Here is an 18,889-nt window from a genome sequence, read left to right as displayed (position 1 = left end):
GTCTTGAACAGACCATCACCTACAGGTGTCTGAAAGGTGAAATATGAGTAGTACATGCTGGAAACCCGCTGAGTGTGCTTTGAACAGTCATTTCTTTTTCCATGTTGACCAACCTTTCCATGAAAAGTAACCTTGTTAGATGCCTGTCCGTGTCTCTGATTGGCCAGTCAGGTCAGGGGCGGAGCTGTTCAGCCTGGCACCATCTTACACAAGCTCTCTCAGAGCTCAGTCCAGTCAATCAGGCCTGTTTTCCTGGCTCGGTTCCTGCATGTCTCCTGTCAACATGAAGATCATCCTGGTGACCGTCACCTTGGCTGCGCTCCTGAGAGATTCCTATGGAAACGTCCAGGCGCAGAAGAACTTTGACCTCAAGCGGGTGAGAGGAGCCTCAGCTTCATCTGTGTGTTGGTGTAGAAATGCTGGGGGTGAAATTGTGCCCTCTTCTGTTAGTCACTTCTGCTTCTTGATGCTCTTTTTTTTTTAGATGGTTAAAGGTTTAAGGGGTCATTGGAAAGCAGGGAAGAATAGTCTAAGCCTGCACTTAATCAATAGGATTGTTGCTTCAACTAAAAAATGGTCTTTTCACAATTAGCAGAAGTACAGAGGTAATCACTCAAAAATTCACTGTAGTCTATTAAGCAACTCAAATAACTGCAGTGGAACTTCTTAGTGTCTTCAACATTTACCAATCTGAAGTTTACTAGACTCTGGTCTTCTCTTTTGGACATAATTGTGGGGTGTAATCGAATGATAAACCTCAAAAAAAACAAAGCATGCTAGCTGAACCAAAAAGGCAGAATTTTTATTTTTATTGAAAATTTAGTAACTAAATTCCAGAGCAGCTTACAAAAATGCTTCACTGTTTCCTCAGAAAAATATCCTTAGCTAGTTTAAATAGACTAAAATTCAAAAGATACCTCTAAGCTTAGATACGACTAAACATAAGTCAATATGGAGACCATAATAGTAAATAATATATATATATATATATTATTTTTTTATTGGCGTATTATTTTTGTTTTGTACGACTTTTCACCAATAAGACAATAAGAGTCTATCAGGGATACAGTTCAAAAAGTTTATAGACTTTTTTAGACGTTACTGTATTTAAATATTGTCAATTAAATCTTGTAAAGTAATTTCTGTTGAATTTGTATTTTCCTGTTTGCTCCATTTAGTTAGTAAATATCCAGATAAGTTATAAAAAAAAAAAAAAAATATATATATATATATATATATATATATATATATATATATATATATATATATATATATATATATATATATATATATATATATATATATATTAATTAAATAATAAAAATAATTACTGTCTGTCTGTCTGTCTGTCTGTCTGTCTGTCTATCTATCTATCTATGTGTAGATAGATAGATAGTTTCCTGTTTACACAATAATACACCAGAAGTCGTGGTATACCATGAGATATTTGTGCAGATGTGCTGTGGTCCTATATCCACAGTCTAGCACAACTTCTCATGTACTTTTGCATAACTCTACCACAGTTAGTTCCAGCCTTGCAGTGTGATTGGCTGAGAGACGTTCTATGAGTTCCAATATCTCACTATAACGGCTCACCAGACCCTCTCTAAATATCAGTTCGCCTTTCTTGCCTATAACCAAGTGTGTTACTATACCACAGTTCTGCTCGTCCTGATTTTTTTTATGTTTAGACATCAAAGACACAAAAACCACTGAAGAAAAAAGGTTCCTCTAACCCAAGAACAAAAACACTGAGATCCATGCAGCTCTCTGTTCTTCGGCTCCGTTTCTCCTCATTCTCCATGTCTGTCTTCACCACGGTGTTTCTGTTGAGGTGGAACATCAGCACCAAACAGAAACGGGTCATCCCTCCAAACCTGCACTCTGTAGGTCTGTCCACACACGCCACCAGCTGCACTGTTCACTCACTTGCGTTGCGAGTTGTTAGGAGGTGGTTCTAGTTCTTTGGACGTTCCTTCTCGTTGCCTGTGACTGTCACCTATGGCAAGATTAAAAGTATCCTGGTTGTTGCTAGGTTACAGGTGGACTGATATTTACGGAGTGTGTTGGGAGTGTGGCTGTGACTATGTGGCTCCCTATTCACATTTTAGAGCACTATCTCACTACTGGCTTTGAGGGCACTATAATCTCCCACAATGCACTCACAATTTATAGTAAACATTGTAGCTCACATATAGAAGCATATAATCCCATATAGGCGATAAGACTCATATAAGACAGTGATGATTACGAGCCACCGGACACCGTAATTCTGCTTATTTTCCCATGTAGTTTGTTAATGGGAGGCTTATGTTGTGTAGTATGATGATATAATATTAATATTATTATTATTGTTATTATTATTAGCTCAAATGTTTCACTGATTCAGAATTCATATTTGTTTCTGCCACTACTTGTTAACCTAAAAAGTCCCTCCCTATCAAGTGCAACAACATAATTCAATAAGGGAGTAGGGATCTGTTTCAGCCACAGCCCCTGTCTTGATTTCCCTCCCCAAGGACCCTCGGGCAGCTGTCATGATGTCTGATTTAAAAGAGGAAAAAAAAGCTCTGCTTCTTCACCATGATCAATAAACCATGTGGGAAGCAAGACCAGGAATCCTGACGCCAATCACATTGTGAGATCTGAACTAACGGTGGTGAAATTAACTCCATTTGGAAATCATTTCATTTCATCGTCTACTGTTCACCATAACTTTTGCACCCAAACTTTTGCATGTCACTGTACAAGTTAATGTCACTGTTTTCTAAGAGTACTGCTCAGTGTGGACCTGGGCCAGGACATGCTACTGCAATATTTAGCTTTGAGATAAATTCGGATTCAGATATTTCGGAGCCAAACCAGTAATGGGTTCGGTTTCCTGAAGCATCTCAGCTCAGAAATGATACCTAAGAGGTCGAGCTTTTGGAAGGTGGGAGCTGTTTAGTACACAATTAGAGCTCTATAGAAGAATGAAGACATTTGAACTCATAATAAAAATCATCATACAAATATCAGCGGTCAGTGCGCTGCCACTATGACCCGGGGTCATGACTTCAAATCCCGAGCCATGCTGCTTTTCCATGGTGCACTCCTCGGGGCAGTGGTGGCTCAGTGTTGGCGCTCCAAGCTATTGATGACAGGGTTGTGGGTTCGAAACCTGGGCTTGGCAAGCTGCCACTGTTGGGCCCTTGAGCAAGGTCCTTCACCCTTTCTGCTCCCTGGGTGCTGGAGTTGACTGCCCACCGCTATGGTGTGTGTGTGTGTTCACTACCACACATGGGTAAAATGCGGAGGACACATTTCGCTGTGCATAGTGCCGTGACAAATACGTGCACCTTTTTAAAAGGTGGGTAGATGACGCTCTCTGTCCTCATCAATGTTAAGCGTTGTTGAGGCGTCTGTTAGCTGGAGCGGTAGAGCTGGGGACCCGGCGCTCTCCTCAGAGTGCGTCAGCTACCTGGTGACTGGCTTTGCATGTATCAGAGGAGACATGGGTTAGGTTCTTACGCTCCTAGTGTCGGGAGCATTGCTAGTGCCGTGGTTATGAGCAGGTGAGTTAATTGGCAGTACCAAATTGGGAGAAAAAAAGAAAAAATTGACAAATTATATAAATATATATATATATATATATATATATATATATATATATATATATATATATATATATATAATCCCAAAACGAATATACAATTAATATATTGAGCTTGAGATTGTCTATCATTCCACCTCTACAAAGGGGATGTGAACAGAAAATGTCATTTTAATGACTTTCCCACGGAAAAGTTGTTTGTCTGTTTTTGTTTATTTCTTGTTGGACATGCCCGTCTGGAACAGGGCAGCAATTTTTTGCTGAGTCGTTGTTTATGCGGCTAGTGTGGAGAGTCAAATTATAATGAAGACATCAAAATGTGTGTGTGTGAGAAACTTCAGCAAGAACTGCTGGGAAGCCATTATCATGTTCTGTTTTTCACGCAGTGTTGCATTACAGATATGATGTCATTTTCCTCTCCCACAGAATGACCTCTGATTTTCACATATTTGGGAATAATCCATCTTTAGTCGTGGAACATTAGGAAAGCTTCAGCTGCAGTTGGAGTAGAAACAGAGTTAAACTGAGGGCCAGGCTAAAGGTGGCTTTGCAACAATGAGATGATGGTTCTCCGGCAGGTTTCTCAGGCCTAGACAGACACAAGGCCTTTACATAGCATGGGGCGCCTCATGGTCAAGGTCAAGGTTGAAAATGAGGTAAGGTTAGGTTTGGATTGCTTGGAGCTTCACTAAACTTCTACAGCGCTGAGTCCAAACTCCAGCCCTGGTCCACTGAACCATCATCGTGAGATGCATAATGGTTTATGCAGTAAGAGAGACCTGGATGGACAGATGCACAGATGGATGGGCGGACAGGAACAGTAGGTAGATAGATCTTTACATGACTGGAAAGATGGGCTCCTCTTCCAGACACACCGCTGATCCACAGGCCCGAACAGTTCTTGGTTTACATTTACATTTATGGCATTTAGCTGACGCTCTTATCCAGAGCGACTGACAAGGTTACTCGTATTACAGAGGAGGGCCAATGTAGTGTTAAGAGTCTTGCCCATGGACTCTTATTGGTGTAACGCAGCATAGTCACCCAGACCGGGAATCGAACCCTGGTCTCCCACATGGTGTTGTTGTAACTCAATGGCAGGTGGTGGTGTTATCTGTTGCGCCATACCAACCACCGGTTTGTTTCCTCGCTCCACAGAACAGAATCCCAAAAAACTTCTCTGGAACTTTTCAGGCCTATGGATCAGCGGTATGTCTGGAGGAGATGAAAAGAACACCCTGTCTACAGTGAAGCATGGCAGTGTCTCTGTGATGCTGCTCAAAGGTCATGCCAGCTTCTGTAAGGAAGCTGAAGCTTGGACGTCATTGGACCTTCTTTCAGGACAGTGATCCCAAGCATACCTCAAAGTCCACCAAGACTTGGTTTTAAGAAGTCCTGGAAGATTCTGGAGTCTGACTTGAACTCCATAGAAAATCACTGGTGGGATTTGAAGAAGGCAGTTGCCACAGCAAACCTAAGAATATTAGTAAACTGGAGGCAACTGCCTATGAGGAATGGGCTAAAATTCCTCAGGAACGCTGCCAGAAGCTGGTGTATGGCTATGAATGACATACATATACAGGTCATAACCGCAGAAGGGAGCTTCACTGAGTAGTAAAGACTCTGGTCATGAAGGAGTTGAATAATTCTGAGATTGCCGTCGTCATTATAAGTGATATTCTGTGTTGAATTCTCTCTTTGCTATTTAAATGAGTCTTGTTTGATTGATTGGTTTATTGCAAACAGCTGTATGTATTTTGAACATCTGTGTGCGTGTGTTTTCAGTTTGGAGGTAGGTGGTACCGCGTCGGCCTGGCCTATGATTCCCCCTCGTTTGTTCTGTACAAAAGCACGCTCAGAGTCATTATGGGAAGAGTGGATCCTAAGGAGAACGGTGATGCCAATATGACGGTGTGGAGAATGAAGTGAGTGTTTTTCTGTTTGTTTGTTTTATTCCACATTTATTTAGCAAGACATTGCGTCAGCCTTTTTAATACGATGTTAATCCATGATCTAAACCCCTGAATTCTGAATATGGCCCACACTTCTTCAGCTCTCAAAGGAATTATTGATGTGCCAAAAAATCCTTTAAGAAGAGGGGGTTCTTTGAGTGTTCATTTGAAAAGGCAACAGTTCTATACAGACCCATTTCAACTTAAAGAACCATCTGAATGCCTGTAGGTTCTTCTCTATGATTTGAGAACCTTGTCAATTAACCCATTTTCAGTACAGTGTAGAAGCTTAGATTATAGCTACTGAAGTCTTGAGATCAGTCCTGTTCAGGTAAACGACTTACTGGTGATGCGTTCAGAAGATATGGCTACCTGAGCAGTTATGACACATGCATGTCCACAATGGTCGCAGTAGGCGGATCAACTTGTGGAATTGGAGCTTTGTGCTCTCATAAGCAGTTGAAGACTGCTGTTGCAGCATTTGCAGTGCTGCTGACTGTCCTGTCTGCCATAAACGTGTGTAAACATTTGTCTGTCTGTCTGTCTGTCTGTCTGCAGATCCAATGGCTGCAAGAGCAAGCTGTACTCGTATATGAAGACTTCTGTGCCTGGAGTGTTCACCTACTTCAGCACACGTCAGTACTAATCTGCCTTTTGAGCGGCCCTAGAATTGAGACTTGTGGAACCTCAAAAAAACACAACAGATGGAAAAGCTAGAATAGGAGTTATATGGAAGTTTGGAAGCAACTTTTATTGTAATATTTTTGAGTAGAGATGGGAATCTAGTATAAGACTAAAGCAACATTCTGTAAGAATTGGTATTTTTTTTTCCCTATTTGGCTTCCTCTACTGTTAGGAAGTGTAGTACACTTTTGCACCACTGCTGTAAAGACAGCTCACACTTCTTGACTACTCACTACGCCACACCAAACACTGCAATACTGATATGCTGTCTCCAGGATCTGTAGGAACCTCATACAAAATCTATCAAAATCTCAGTCAGTCTGAAAGTGGTTGAAGGGCAACGCCTGATCCAGTCCGAACCTGTAGTTAATCTGATGTTGCTTTATTGCAGGTCACAACATAATAAAGGATGTGACGGTGGTGGAGACTAACTACACCGAGTATGCTTTGCTTTTCAAGTACAAGAAGATGAACAGGGAATATTCCCAAGTGTCTCTGTACGGTAAGCTAATCGTTTCCAGAAGGATGCAGAAGTGTTAGCTGTGTCTGTCTACTGCTCTACAAGGGCTGTGGACACTGCATGGACACTAAAGGCTGCCTGCACCAATCATACGCCATTACATTAACACCACCTGCATAATATTGAGTAGGCCCCCATTCCAGGCCTGGACTCCACAGGACCTCTGAAGGTGTCCCGTAGTATGTGGCAGCACCAAGACATTAGTAGCAGATCCGTTAAGCCCTGTAAGGTGTGAGGTGCGGCCTACGTTGATCACATCAAGGAGCCTTAGATGCCCATGACCCTTTTGCTGGTTCACAGGTGGTTCCTTTCTTAAAAAGATTTTGGTAGGTACTGACCACTGCATACCGGTAACACCCCACTAGACCTGTCTGATGTTTGGAGATACGCTTGCCCTTTTAACCTGCTTCCAACACATCACCTGCAAAAATTGACTGAATCCCACCCCTTGACCCCTTGACTGTAGATGAAGTGGTATTAATGTTATGGCTGATTGGGGTATATTTGTGTATAGTGAGTAGGTGGTGAACTCTACTCTGATGCCTGCGATCCTTTTCTAGGCCGTACCCAGAAGCTGAGACCAGAGCTGATTGAGAAGTTCAAAAAGTACGCCCTGCAGCAGGGGTTCCCTGAGGAGTCCATTGTGACCCCACCGCCGGCAGGTAAGAGAGGACACACGTCTTATATATTTTATATATATATATATATATATATACATATATAACAAATATAGTATGTAATATCTTATATTTAACCCCTTCAACCCCCCTTTTTCTTTTCTGTTTTTATAGACACCTGTCCTCTCTCAGCCCAGTAGGTGAGTACAAACTCTTTACACACGTCTAGACACATCGTTCAAATTCTACCTAATTGCCAAGTAGATATGAAGACCTGACCAATATGAATATCCTGACTCTGATGATCAGCCAAGATATGGTGGCCAAATTGTTCTGGAGCTACAATGCTATCATTGCTAGCAAACACTAGAACTCAATAGTCATCATACATTCTGTAAACTCGGGCCCACACGCTTCTTTCAGCTCCCTCAAATCAGATCCAGGTCTTTGTAAGGGTTAAAGTCACTTAGCTTTGGTGTGTGGATGATCGGGAGCAAAATCTTTATCACTGTTTTTTTTTTTTTTTTTCTTGACTGAGACTTTCCATAGGTTTGCAGCTTATTTTTAAGAGTACATTACATATAAAAAATCACAGACAATTGCACAGACAATACATACTAAAGGGTTCAACTGCAACAAAGTGTGGGAATTGAATTGATCGATTTTTGGTAAATCTGGTAAATTTGATATTCAGTCATGCTAATACACACAGTCCCCAATAACCCTGAACACATCATAGATACAGATAATGTGCTAATATTCTTTGTTGTGTATCTTTTCAGGGCAAGATCATGTTTATCCTGAGGTTATTCTTACGGAATTGCGGTGCAGCTCACCGTGCATCAGCTGATCTGGAAAACATGCTACGCTAAATAGCCCGAATCAACTTTACAGCAAGGAATTTCCCTGCTCACGCTTTCTTGTCCTAAATAATCATGAAAGAAAATTAAAAAATGCACATTAATAATCAGTTAATAATCAGTTGACATCCTTAGGATTGTCCTCTAACCCTGCTGATGATATCATGTTTTATCATCAGTTTCTGATTGTTTCTAATGAAAGAGTTTGATTACAGTTGATTGTTCCTCTGACTGGTGTGGATTTCTTTTTATTTGATTTCTGTATATAAGTGTGTGTGTGTGTGTGTGTGTCAGCTTGTGTATTATTTGTTATGCAAGGGAGTTAAGGGAAAATATCTTAAACCCGTTTTTGGCCTTTTAGTTTAGAAGCCCTATTTTAGCGATCTTTTGGTGAGCCACCAACCGCACACCGTCCAGCTTGATTTCGGGCGTGTCGGGGTGTCTTTGCTATGGTAACGAGGAAAAGTACACCTTACACGGCTCGAAGCACACAAATGGCATGTACGAAGTCTCTTAATTAATCATGGATGTGTTTTTGCAATAAACCAATCAGCATGTCACTTGCCATTACCTTTAAGAGCTGACTTTGGCGGATTGCTATTTCAATGGCACAATGATGCATGGTCTGGGAAGGCGTGCTGGAGCTAGAATAATGTTGTTAATATTACTGATATATTATTTATTATTGATGTAAACATTTGCATGGCTGCTGACCGGCCGCGCTATGGGTTTGTGCACTGCTGCGTGCCCATGTGTACTTAATAAGCAGGGGTGTACGAGCGCTGGGCAGCACGCACCTGTGTTGACAATTCACTGCCAAGATAGCAACGAATGTCTGACTGTTGACGTCTGCTTGTATTAGAATTTCATGATAAATGGACCAATAGAAATGCTCCAGACTGACCTGGAATAAAACCTTTTTACACTGACCTCCATTAAAAGTTAAGAAGGTTTTTTCCTTCTCCTGTAAAGTTGCTGTTTTGGAGCTTTTTAAGATTTGTGTGCAATTGGCGCACCTAGGCCAAAAATGTACCTGAACACACCTCATTTCGAGACCACCACGCCCATCGGCGTAGACATATTTGCAAGCAGCATTGCTGTTTAAATGACGCAGGTGGAAGACATGTAAATAGACTGTTGGAGGGGTGTAAGATAGCAATGAGCTTCGCGATACAGCCCTAAGCTTGAAGATTAATTGGGAAAATGTCATTTTTAAAACAGTCAAATGATAAAAACAGGCAGAACTGCATTTTTTTGAAAAGATTCGCAAATACTTTACTGGAAAAATTTGAAACTGAGAAGCTTTTTGCAAAAACTCACGTTTTGACATAATGTGAATCTGTTGTTATTTCCATTGTATCGATATTTTAAGATGACCAATAGAAATGCTTCAAAATGACTTGGAATAAAATCATTTTCCATTGACTTCCACTGAAAGTTAAGAAGTCTTTTTCCCTCTCTAATGTTGCTGTTTAGACATCATAACCGCTTCCTCACAGTCCCCTCTCAGATTAACACAATGGCCACTCCAGCACCCTAGTGTCATACTCCAGTAGCAGTGCTGTTACATCAGGGGCAAAAATAACCCCACGAACATGTTCATGTGGGACCTGTATGGTTAGCCATGGGTTCCATGTTGGTTGTACATATGGAAGCCCATTAGGGTCAGTGATGGGACCAGGATAGGTTCAACCTGGGCCCCACCTGGGTTGCACACAAGGGTCTTAGATGGCGTCCTAAACTGGGCTGTAACAATGGGGGCCGTATAATCCCACTCAGCCTATATTCCACCTACGTTCCACCTTTCTGAACATAAGCCACTGCGACTGAACTATGAAACCCATCAGTGATCTTCTGTGCTGTGAAACTCAATGAGACTCTTATGGTCTTTAAATTGGACTAATTCTATATATGATTAAAACTCCCTGTGATGGCCTGGTGCCCTGCCTTGTGCCCAATGATTCCAGATAGGCCCTGGGCCCACCGTGACCCTGACCAAGAAGAAGTGGGTAAGGGTGGATTTGTGATTGAAACTGTGTGAGATTACTGTCCCTGTTTTAGTTTTTGTGGAAGCAAACTGCAAAGATACACGGTAACATAAAAATCTGCATCCATACCTAGGACACTCTTCCCTCCGATCAAAACAATCAAAATCTAGGGGTTAACTTTTTTATTACAGCTGATCATGTGACCCTTTCATAGCTCTTCATATCCTTATATCTCTATTTTTGTCATTTTTCACTTTTTGACATGATGCCAATCTGAAGGTTGTCCTTTACTGGAATGGACCAATAGAAATGCTCCAGACTGACCTGGAATAAAACCTTTTTACATTGACCTCCATTAAAAGTTAGGAAGTTTTTTTCCTTCTCCTGTAAAGTTGCTGTTTTGGAGCTTTTTAAGATTTGTGTGCAATTGCAGATACAGTAAACTCAAAAGCAACAGAATGGGCCTCATTTCGCTTCGATTCACCCCGTCACTCTCTGGTGGGTTTATGTAAAGCATGTTGAGTTTGTGACCAGTTTTCTCCAGTGTTCTCCAAATAAACAGCCAAATAAGGCACAGAAGAGAGCGGTCGATACATAGATAAGGAGACCTTTGCTCTGTTTGGTTGCTGGGACTGATTCTAGATGGCGTTTTCGGTGGGGCCAAAGCACACATGCCCCTCAGGTCGATGTCCTTTGCGAGAAGAAGAAGAGGAGGTGGAGGAGGAGAGGGAGGATAGTGCTGCTGACTGAAGCAGACTGCAGCCTCAGTGTGATCTGAGTCAGACAGACATGAAGAGGGTGCTGGTGTTTCTCTTGCTGGCTGGCGCGGCTCTGTTACAGGCCAGTCCGCTGCCCTCACAACCGGTCCTCCAAACCCAGGAGAACTTCGACCTCAGCCGGGTAAGAACCTGCATGCAGATTAAATTTTTTTTTTTAATTTTTATATAACAACTAGTTATCATAATAATAATAATAATAATGATAGTAACTTTGCTCATCACACCTTTTAAACACTCTTAATAAAAGCTTTTTCACTGGTTTTCTGGCTTGCTTGTGTTCAAGGAAAAGAAACACAATCAATATAGAAGCTTTACACTGTGCGGGGGTTCTTTAGACTTTAATAAAGTTATTGATTTTTATTATTATTTATTGTTTTGTTGTGTGTATGGTTACTGTGGTAAACCATAAAAAAGAAATAAATAAACCGAAAATAAATTACAAAAAATATTTTCAAAATGTAAAAATACGTTTTTTTATACTTCATTGTTTTTTGTTTGTTTGTTTGTTTGTTGTCCATATTGTCTATTTATAAAAGTTAAAAGCCTAAAAAATGAAGGAATTACACAAATAGAAAGAAAAGAGAATAAATGTTAATATCAATGTCAATTTATACAAAATTACACAAATATTGAATTAAAATATTAAAAAAAGACATTGTACATACGTCACATTAAAAACACAACAATAATATTGTTTATTTGCTTAATTTAATGTCTTAAAAAGTAATGGTCATGCTGAGAATCATGCTTTTTAATTTTTGCGCTAAAATCTTTATAACAGTTTAGATTTATTTATAGAGAATTTGTTCACTTTGTCCACTCAGACAATGAACTGTATATTTTTACATTTTTATTACATTGCTAATAAATTGCTAAGCTGAACACATGAACAACAACTTCTCAACCTTGAGAATTCCTGTTCAGTTACAGTTAAGTCAGTGTGTAGTAGAGAGCAATGGGGCGTAATGGGATTAATACAGTCCTGTTTGTTTACTGTTAGGCCTTTTCTGAGTGTGTGAATCTTTTATCTGTTCAAATCAAACGACAGTCCTTCAAAGCCGTCACTGTCTGACACAACACTGATCTGAGTGCCTGATTGACTCTTTCCTCTGTGGAGAAATTCTGGATCTGATCTTCACGTTAATCAATAGCTGCTCTTTTCCCCAGCAGTGTGTATCTAAACAGCAGCAGAGTTTACCTCTCGATCAAAGAGCGCTGGCTGTGTCTGTTCACTCACCAAAATTTCACAACACACACACACACACACACACACACACACACATACGCACATACAAGTACATTCTGGGTCTACAGTAATGAGCTGGACTTAGGTTTAAAGGCTGCTCTGAAGGATTCAGTCATTAGACTGAGGCTCAGTTAAGAGTCTTCCCTCTTTCTCCCTCCCTCCTCCTAACCCTAAACTTGTTGGTTGGTGTTGCTGCAGTTTTTGGGGAAGTGGTATGACATTGCCTCGGCCTCCAACTGCCCATGGAGGAAGAAGTACAAAGGAGATTCTCCCATCGGCTCCCTGGAGCTGCAGCGCACCCCCTCCACAAACACTCTCAGCATGAAGCGGATTATGTCCAGGTACACCTCTCTCGCTCACTCTCTCTCTTTCATACACACAGACATGGACACACTCATTGCATCAGATGTACACCACCAGTACACTGTGTGGACGAGCTACAAAAAGTTTGCATATCTTGTAGATCAATCAATTTTCTGGATTTAATTTGAATAAAACAATAATACATAAAGTAGTAATGTAATAATGCAGCAATACAGATACAGTGTGTAAATACTATAAACTAATATTTATATAAATGAATAATAATAACAAATATGTAATATATATATTTATTTCATGTTTTGAAAGCAGGAGAGTATTGAGGATAAGTAATTGCATGACTATAATGCTGTTAGTATCATATATTGTGATCAATATATTGTCTTCTCAACCTTTTAAGATAAGAGGTTCATCTCTACATCTCATCGTCATTATTAATAAAGTTTTCATTTTTTATTCTAAAGCGTTTTAATTATTTAGATGAAGACTGTGAAGTGAGGCAGGACAAATCAAGTTTTATTTTCAAAAAAACAAATGTTTTTTGCAGTAATATATTTTTTTTTCTTAGTATATTTTTATTATTATTATTTATTTATTATAGTATTCATTTCTATTAATTATATATATATATATATATATATATATATATATATATATATATATATGTGTGTGTGTGTGTGTGTGTGTGTGTGTATATTATCTTAATTATATTAATTTCTGCATTTTTCTGTTTTTAATTTTATATATTTTTTATATATTGTGTTACAAGTTTTTGTTTTACCTATAATTTCTGCCTTTGTCTTGATATATTTTGGCTTTTAAATTGTTGATTATATATATAATTTATTTATTGTATAATATATTATATATATCAAATATAAATATATTTGATATATTTTAGAATTGTATAAGTTTTATTTTTATAAGTTATAATATTTATAAATTTTTATATTTATTATAAGTTTTATAATTTTTTTCATTTTATTTGCATTTTATTTATTTTCTGCATTGTCTGTATATATTTTATTCTCTTTATTTTTCATTTAATATTTTTCCTGTATTTTACCATTTCCTGTTTTTTATAGCTTATGTCCTTGCACCCTGACAGTGAGACTGAATGCACTCTCTTTTGCAGGCACGGAGTGTGCAAGTTGATCACTGGTAACTACGAGCTGACTGAGACTCCAGGGCGATTCTACTACCACAGTCTCAGTGAGTGCACAGCCGTCAGATACTGCAGTGCTGAAGCAGCTCTTTTCTCCCATACACTCCAAAACTACTTGGAAAAAAAAGCTGAAAATGCAACAAAAATTACCTTATAGATCAAAATGAACTGAAATGCAGAAGCACTGAATGAGCTATTGACCCCAGCTGGCCCTGTTTCCATACAGAGTGGTCAGCTGATGTGGATGCCTATGTAGTTCACACCAACTATGATGAGTATGCTCTGGTGGTGATGCTGAAACAGCAGCGAGGCGGGAACAAGACCACCTCCATCAAACTCTACGGTGAGAGATACAGTTCACACACAGGGGGATTTTCTACAGAGATGCTCCAGTTTGTGGTGGGATCAAATCTGTTGTAGTAGTGAAGGTCAGTGTCAGGTCACTGGTGTCCAGTCTCAGTTCTGGGTTCCAGTTCTGCAGATTTCTGTTCACAGGCTGTTCCTCAGGTTTGTGCAGTATGAACTGCTCTGAGAACTAAACAATACTCCCCTGTTTTCCCTGGTTCTATTCTACAGCATGCAGTTCTATTTATTTCCATTCTACAGTATTCAGTTCTGTCCTGCTCTCTTCTATTCTGCTCTACTATGTTCTATTATGCTCTATTCTATTCTATTATGTTCTATTCTGCTCTATTTAACTTATATTCTGCTCTATTATGTTCTTTTCTTCTCTATTCTATTCTGTTCTGACCTATTCTATTCTACTCTATTCTGCACTACTCCGATCTATTCTGCTCTATTCCACTCTACTGTTATGTTCTATTCTGTTTTATTCTGCTCTATTCTATTCTGATCTATTCTATTCCGCTCTATTTTATTCTGATTTATTCTATTCTGATCTATTCTATTCTGATCTATTCTATTCCGCTCTATTTTATTCTGATTTATTCTATTCTGATTTATTCTATTCTGCTCTATTTTGTTCTATTCTGCTCTATTCTGTTCTGATTTATTCTGTTCTGCTCTATTGTACTCTATTCTGCGCTACTCTGTTCTATTCTTTTCTATTATGCTCTATTTTGCTCTGATCTGCTCTATTCTGCTCTATTATGTTCTATTCTGTTCTATTATGCTCTATTTTGCTCTGATCTGCTCTATTCTGCTCTATTATGTTCTATTCTGTTCTATTATGTTCTATTCTGTTCTATTCTGCTCTATTATGTTCTATTCTGTTCTATTCTGCTCTATTATGTTCTATTCTGCTCTATTCTACTCTATTCTGTTCTATTCTACTCTATTCTGTTCTATTCTGCTCTATTCTGTTCTATTCTGCTCTATTCTGTTCTATTCTGTTCTATTATGTTCTATTCTGTTCTATTATGTTCTATTCTACTCTATTCTGTTCTATTCTGCTCTATTCTGTTCTATTCTGTTCTATTCTGCTCTATTCTGTTCTATTCTGTTCTATTCTACTCTATTCTGTTCTATTCTGTTCTATTCTGCTCTATTCTGTTCTACACTGTTCTATTCTACTCTATTCTGTTCTATTCTGTTCTATTCTGCTCTATTCTGTTCTATTCTACTCTATTCTGTTTTATTCTGTTCTATTCTACTCTATTCTGTTCTATTCTGTTCTATTCTACTCTATTCTGTTCTATTCTGTTCTATTCTGCTCTATTCTGTTCTATTCTGTTCTATTCTGTTCTATTCTGCTCTATTCTACTCTATTCTGTTCTATTCTGTTCTATTCTGTTCTATTCTGCTCTATTCTGTTCTATTCTACTCTATTCTGTTTTATTCTGTTCTATTCTACTCTATTCTGTTCTATTCTGTTCTATTCTGTTTTATTCTGTTCTATTCTACTCTATTCTGTTCTATTCTGTTCTATTCTACTCTATTCTGTTCTATTCTGCTCTATTCTGTTCTATTCTGTTCTATTCTGTTCTATTCTGCTCTATTCTGTTCTATTCTACTCTATTCTGTTTTATTCTGTTCTATTCTACTCTATTCTGTTCTATTCTACTCTATTCTGTTTTATTCTGTTCTATTCTACTCTATTCTGTTTTATTCTGCTCTATTCTGTTCTATTCTGTTCTATTCTACTCTATTCTGTTTTATTCTGCTCTATTCTGTTCTATTCTGTTCTATTCTGCTCTATTCTGTTCTATTCTACTCTATTCTGCTCTATTCTGTTCTATTCTGCTCTATTCTGTTCTATTCTACTCTATTCTGTTCTATTCTGTTCTATTCTACTCTATTCTGTTCTATTCTGCTCTATTCTGTTCTATTCTGTTCTATTCTACTCTATTCTGTTCTATTCTGCTCTATTCTGTTCAATTCTGTTCTATTCTGTTCTATTCTGCTCTATTATGTTCTATTCTGTTCTATTATGTTCTATTCTACTCTATTCTGTTCTATTCTGATCTATTCTGTTCTATTCTGTTCTATTCTGCTCTATTCTGTTCTATTCTGTTCTATTCTACTCTATTCTGTTTTATTCTGCTCTATTCTGTTCTATTCTGCTCTATTCTACTCTATTCTGTTCTATTCTGCTCTATTCTGTTCAATTCTGTTCTATTGTGCTCTGTTGTCGCCCCCTGCAGGTCGAAAAATGGAACTGCGGCCCACTCTATTAGATGATTTTAGGACCCTGGTGGCTGAGCAGGGAATGAGTGCAGACACCATCTCCATTAAAATAAACCAAGGTGCGCACGCACACACACACACACACACACACACACACACACACACACACACACAGAGGACCTATAAACACAAATTACCACTCTGCCTTTCAATCTTTTTATTTCTCCCCTCTCTCTCTCTCTCTCTCTCTCTCCCTCTCTCCCTCTCTCTTTAAGGTGAATGTGTTCCAGGGGAGCAGGCCGCCCCACAGCCTCAGGTAATAACACAGTAATGCACAGGGACTGATGTATTTATTGCTATAGTTTTAATGACCCCTGACTAGGGCTTTTATTCACTGAACTGTCAGCTGTTTTTCCTGAAGTCACATTTTCACCTCTCAATCCCATAATTCTCTGTGTGTGAAGGCCAGGGCAAGGAGGGAAGCAGCTCTGCCAGCACCAGAGGAAGGTTCGGCTGATGATACACCCATGTTTAGAGGAGCAGGTGAATGGTTCTCCTTCTCCTCAACATATAATACATGTGGGATATATTATTATTATTACAACTAGGTACTAATATATATATATAGTATATGTGTAAAATAATAATATAATACATTATTTGTACATTCAACTACTGTATGTACTGTGTGTGTGTGTGTGTGTGTGTGTAGAGTCCTGCACAGCTGAGCCAGACTCAGGCCCATGTTTCGGGATGATCCATCGTTATCACTATAACTCCTCCCTCATGGCCTGCCAGCAGTTCGTGTTTGGAGGCTGTATGGGCAACCAGAACAACTTTGAGACAGAGAAGGAGTGTCTGCAGACCTGCCGCACTGAGGGTGAGGGAGACATGGCATTAGTGTGTCTATTCTGTGACCATTGCAATATTAGGAGCGTGTGTGTGTGTATGTAGTGTGTGTATTTGTAACATATGACATTTACTCCTGTTCTTTCTACCATAGCCGCCTGCAGACTCCCGATGGATGCCGGCCCCTGCAACACTCCTCAAGAACTGTGGGCTTTTGACTCGTCCAGCGGCAAGTGCGTGTCCTTTAAATATGGAGGCTGCAAGGGCAACGGCAACAAGTTCTACACCCAGAAGGAGTGTGAGGAGTACTGTGGAGTGATGAAAAACGGTAAATGCATGCACACTAACAGACCACCCGATCACTCATACACACGCCTATATTCTATCTGATACACAAGCTACCAGTCCAGTGAACCTGATGAACTGCCATGGGTAAACATTACTGTCAGTTCCAGAGTTCTGAACAGGTTAACTGCTTAACAACCTGCAGCTGTTCAGTAATAAAGGAAGTCAATTAAGCTTTGAAAGTTGGTACAAAGAATTCAGACGTCCTAATTTCTGCTGATCACTTCAAAGCCCTCTGTGCATTCAAGCAGTAATAGGTAATGAGCAGAGTAAGGCTAATAACAAAGGAAGGCAATCAGACAACCAGCATATCCCTTCAAAGTGCAGGTCTTTCCTCTAGAGATGCTGCAGATAAAGCCAGGCTGTCAGTGAGGACAGTTTCCTAAACCATCAAAAGTCACGTGGAGAGTGGAGGAAATTCTGACAGTAGGTCCGGTAGACCCCAACATAGCCTTGTGTGATGCAGTTCAGCTTAACACTGGTGGGAGTGATCTGAAGTCTGAAGAAAAAGGTCCTTTTAACAATATAAGGCCAATAAGTGTCATATTGTCCTACAGTAAGATCATATAGAGTGCATTAATGCCCTGATGTTTTTCCTGTTATTTCAGGTGATGAAGATTTTCTCAAGGTGAACTAAAAGCACAGGAGAACATTCCCAGTAAACCGAGCAGAACACAGCAGATACCTTCATTAGCTTCATTCAGGAGCCGAGCTGTATGTCCATTTCTGTTGATTCAATTGCAACTGCAATTCTGCAATAATTCAAAGGTCTAATAAACAGAGACCCACATTCTCCACATGCTTCTCACTGTATCAGAAACCCCCTGATATGCGAATATAAGATTCAGGGAATTGTATAATATGAAAGTGTCAGTGCCCTCGTGCTACATGCAATAGTTCTTGATGTAGAAAAACCTCTTTTGGTTCCATAAAGAACCATGTCTGCCATAGAGATGTGACCGAGGTATTTGAAGAATCTTCTAAAAGTTTAAAGAACCATCACTTTCATTTAAAGGCTTGTCACATATACACCTCTCAACAGTTCTCTACAGAACCAATAGAGGTTCTCCTATGGTGTCACTCAAAGAACCATAGTGCAGCTCCAGAGGTTTAGGGTCATGGGTTCGCTCCTTGCTCCAGTCCCTGTCTCTGAGGACTTTCGTGTGTTCTCCCTGTGACTGTGTGGACGTCCCACCTCCCAAAAACACAAGGTAGGTGAACTGGCTTCGCTAAATTGGCCCAAGCTGTGAGCGTCTGAGTGAATGGATGGGTGTGGTACCATGTGGTGGACTGGCACCCTGTCCAGGTTGGTTGTGGCCAATGATTCCAGGTCAACTCTGGACCTACCACAATCCTGACCGGGTTGGGATGAGTTGGGGATGAGG

General features: G+C 39.5%; 2 protein-coding genes across 3 annotated transcripts; both read left to right on the top strand.

Annotated features, from left to right (window-relative positions):
- Positions 1-222: 222 nt before the first annotated feature.
- Positions 223-8,456, top strand: ptgdsa (prostaglandin D2 synthase a). Its single transcript, XM_072658651.1, has 7 exons — positions 223-376; positions 5,378-5,517; positions 6,103-6,179; positions 6,620-6,730; positions 7,309-7,410; positions 7,540-7,565; positions 8,148-8,456. Exons 1-6 carry the CDS (start codon positions 269-271, stop codon positions 7,563-7,565), a joined length of 564 nt encoding a protein of 187 aa, XP_072514752.1. The 5' UTR covers positions 223-268; the 3' UTR covers positions 8,148-8,456.
- A 2,546-nt stretch (positions 8,457-11,002) lies between these two features.
- Positions 11,003-18,184, top strand: ambp (alpha-1-microglobulin/bikunin precursor). Of its 2 annotated transcripts, none has more exons than XM_072658649.1 (10): positions 11,003-11,113; positions 12,437-12,579; positions 13,695-13,771; positions 13,951-14,067; positions 16,328-16,429; positions 16,586-16,626; positions 16,775-16,853; positions 17,023-17,190; positions 17,314-17,487; positions 18,113-18,184. In XM_072658649.1, exons 1-10 carry the CDS (start codon positions 11,003-11,005, stop codon positions 18,139-18,141), a joined length of 1,041 nt encoding a protein of 346 aa, XP_072514750.1. In that variant the 3' UTR covers positions 18,142-18,184. The 2 variants fall into 2 exon arrangements, with proteins under 2 accessions (XP_072514750.1, XP_072514751.1); XM_072658650.1 differs by having other exon boundaries at positions 16,586-16,637; positions 16,780-16,853.
- The last annotated feature ends 705 nt before the right edge of the window (positions 18,185-18,889 follow it).

Source organism: Salminus brasiliensis, chromosome 16, assembly GCF_030463535.1.
Source record: "Salminus brasiliensis chromosome 16, fSalBra1.hap2, whole genome shotgun sequence".
NCBI classification, from domain to species: domain Eukaryota; kingdom Metazoa; phylum Chordata; class Actinopteri; order Characiformes; family Bryconidae; genus Salminus; species Salminus brasiliensis.
Note: the sequence above shows the minus strand (reverse complement) of the source record. Positions and strands in the feature narration are given on the sequence as shown.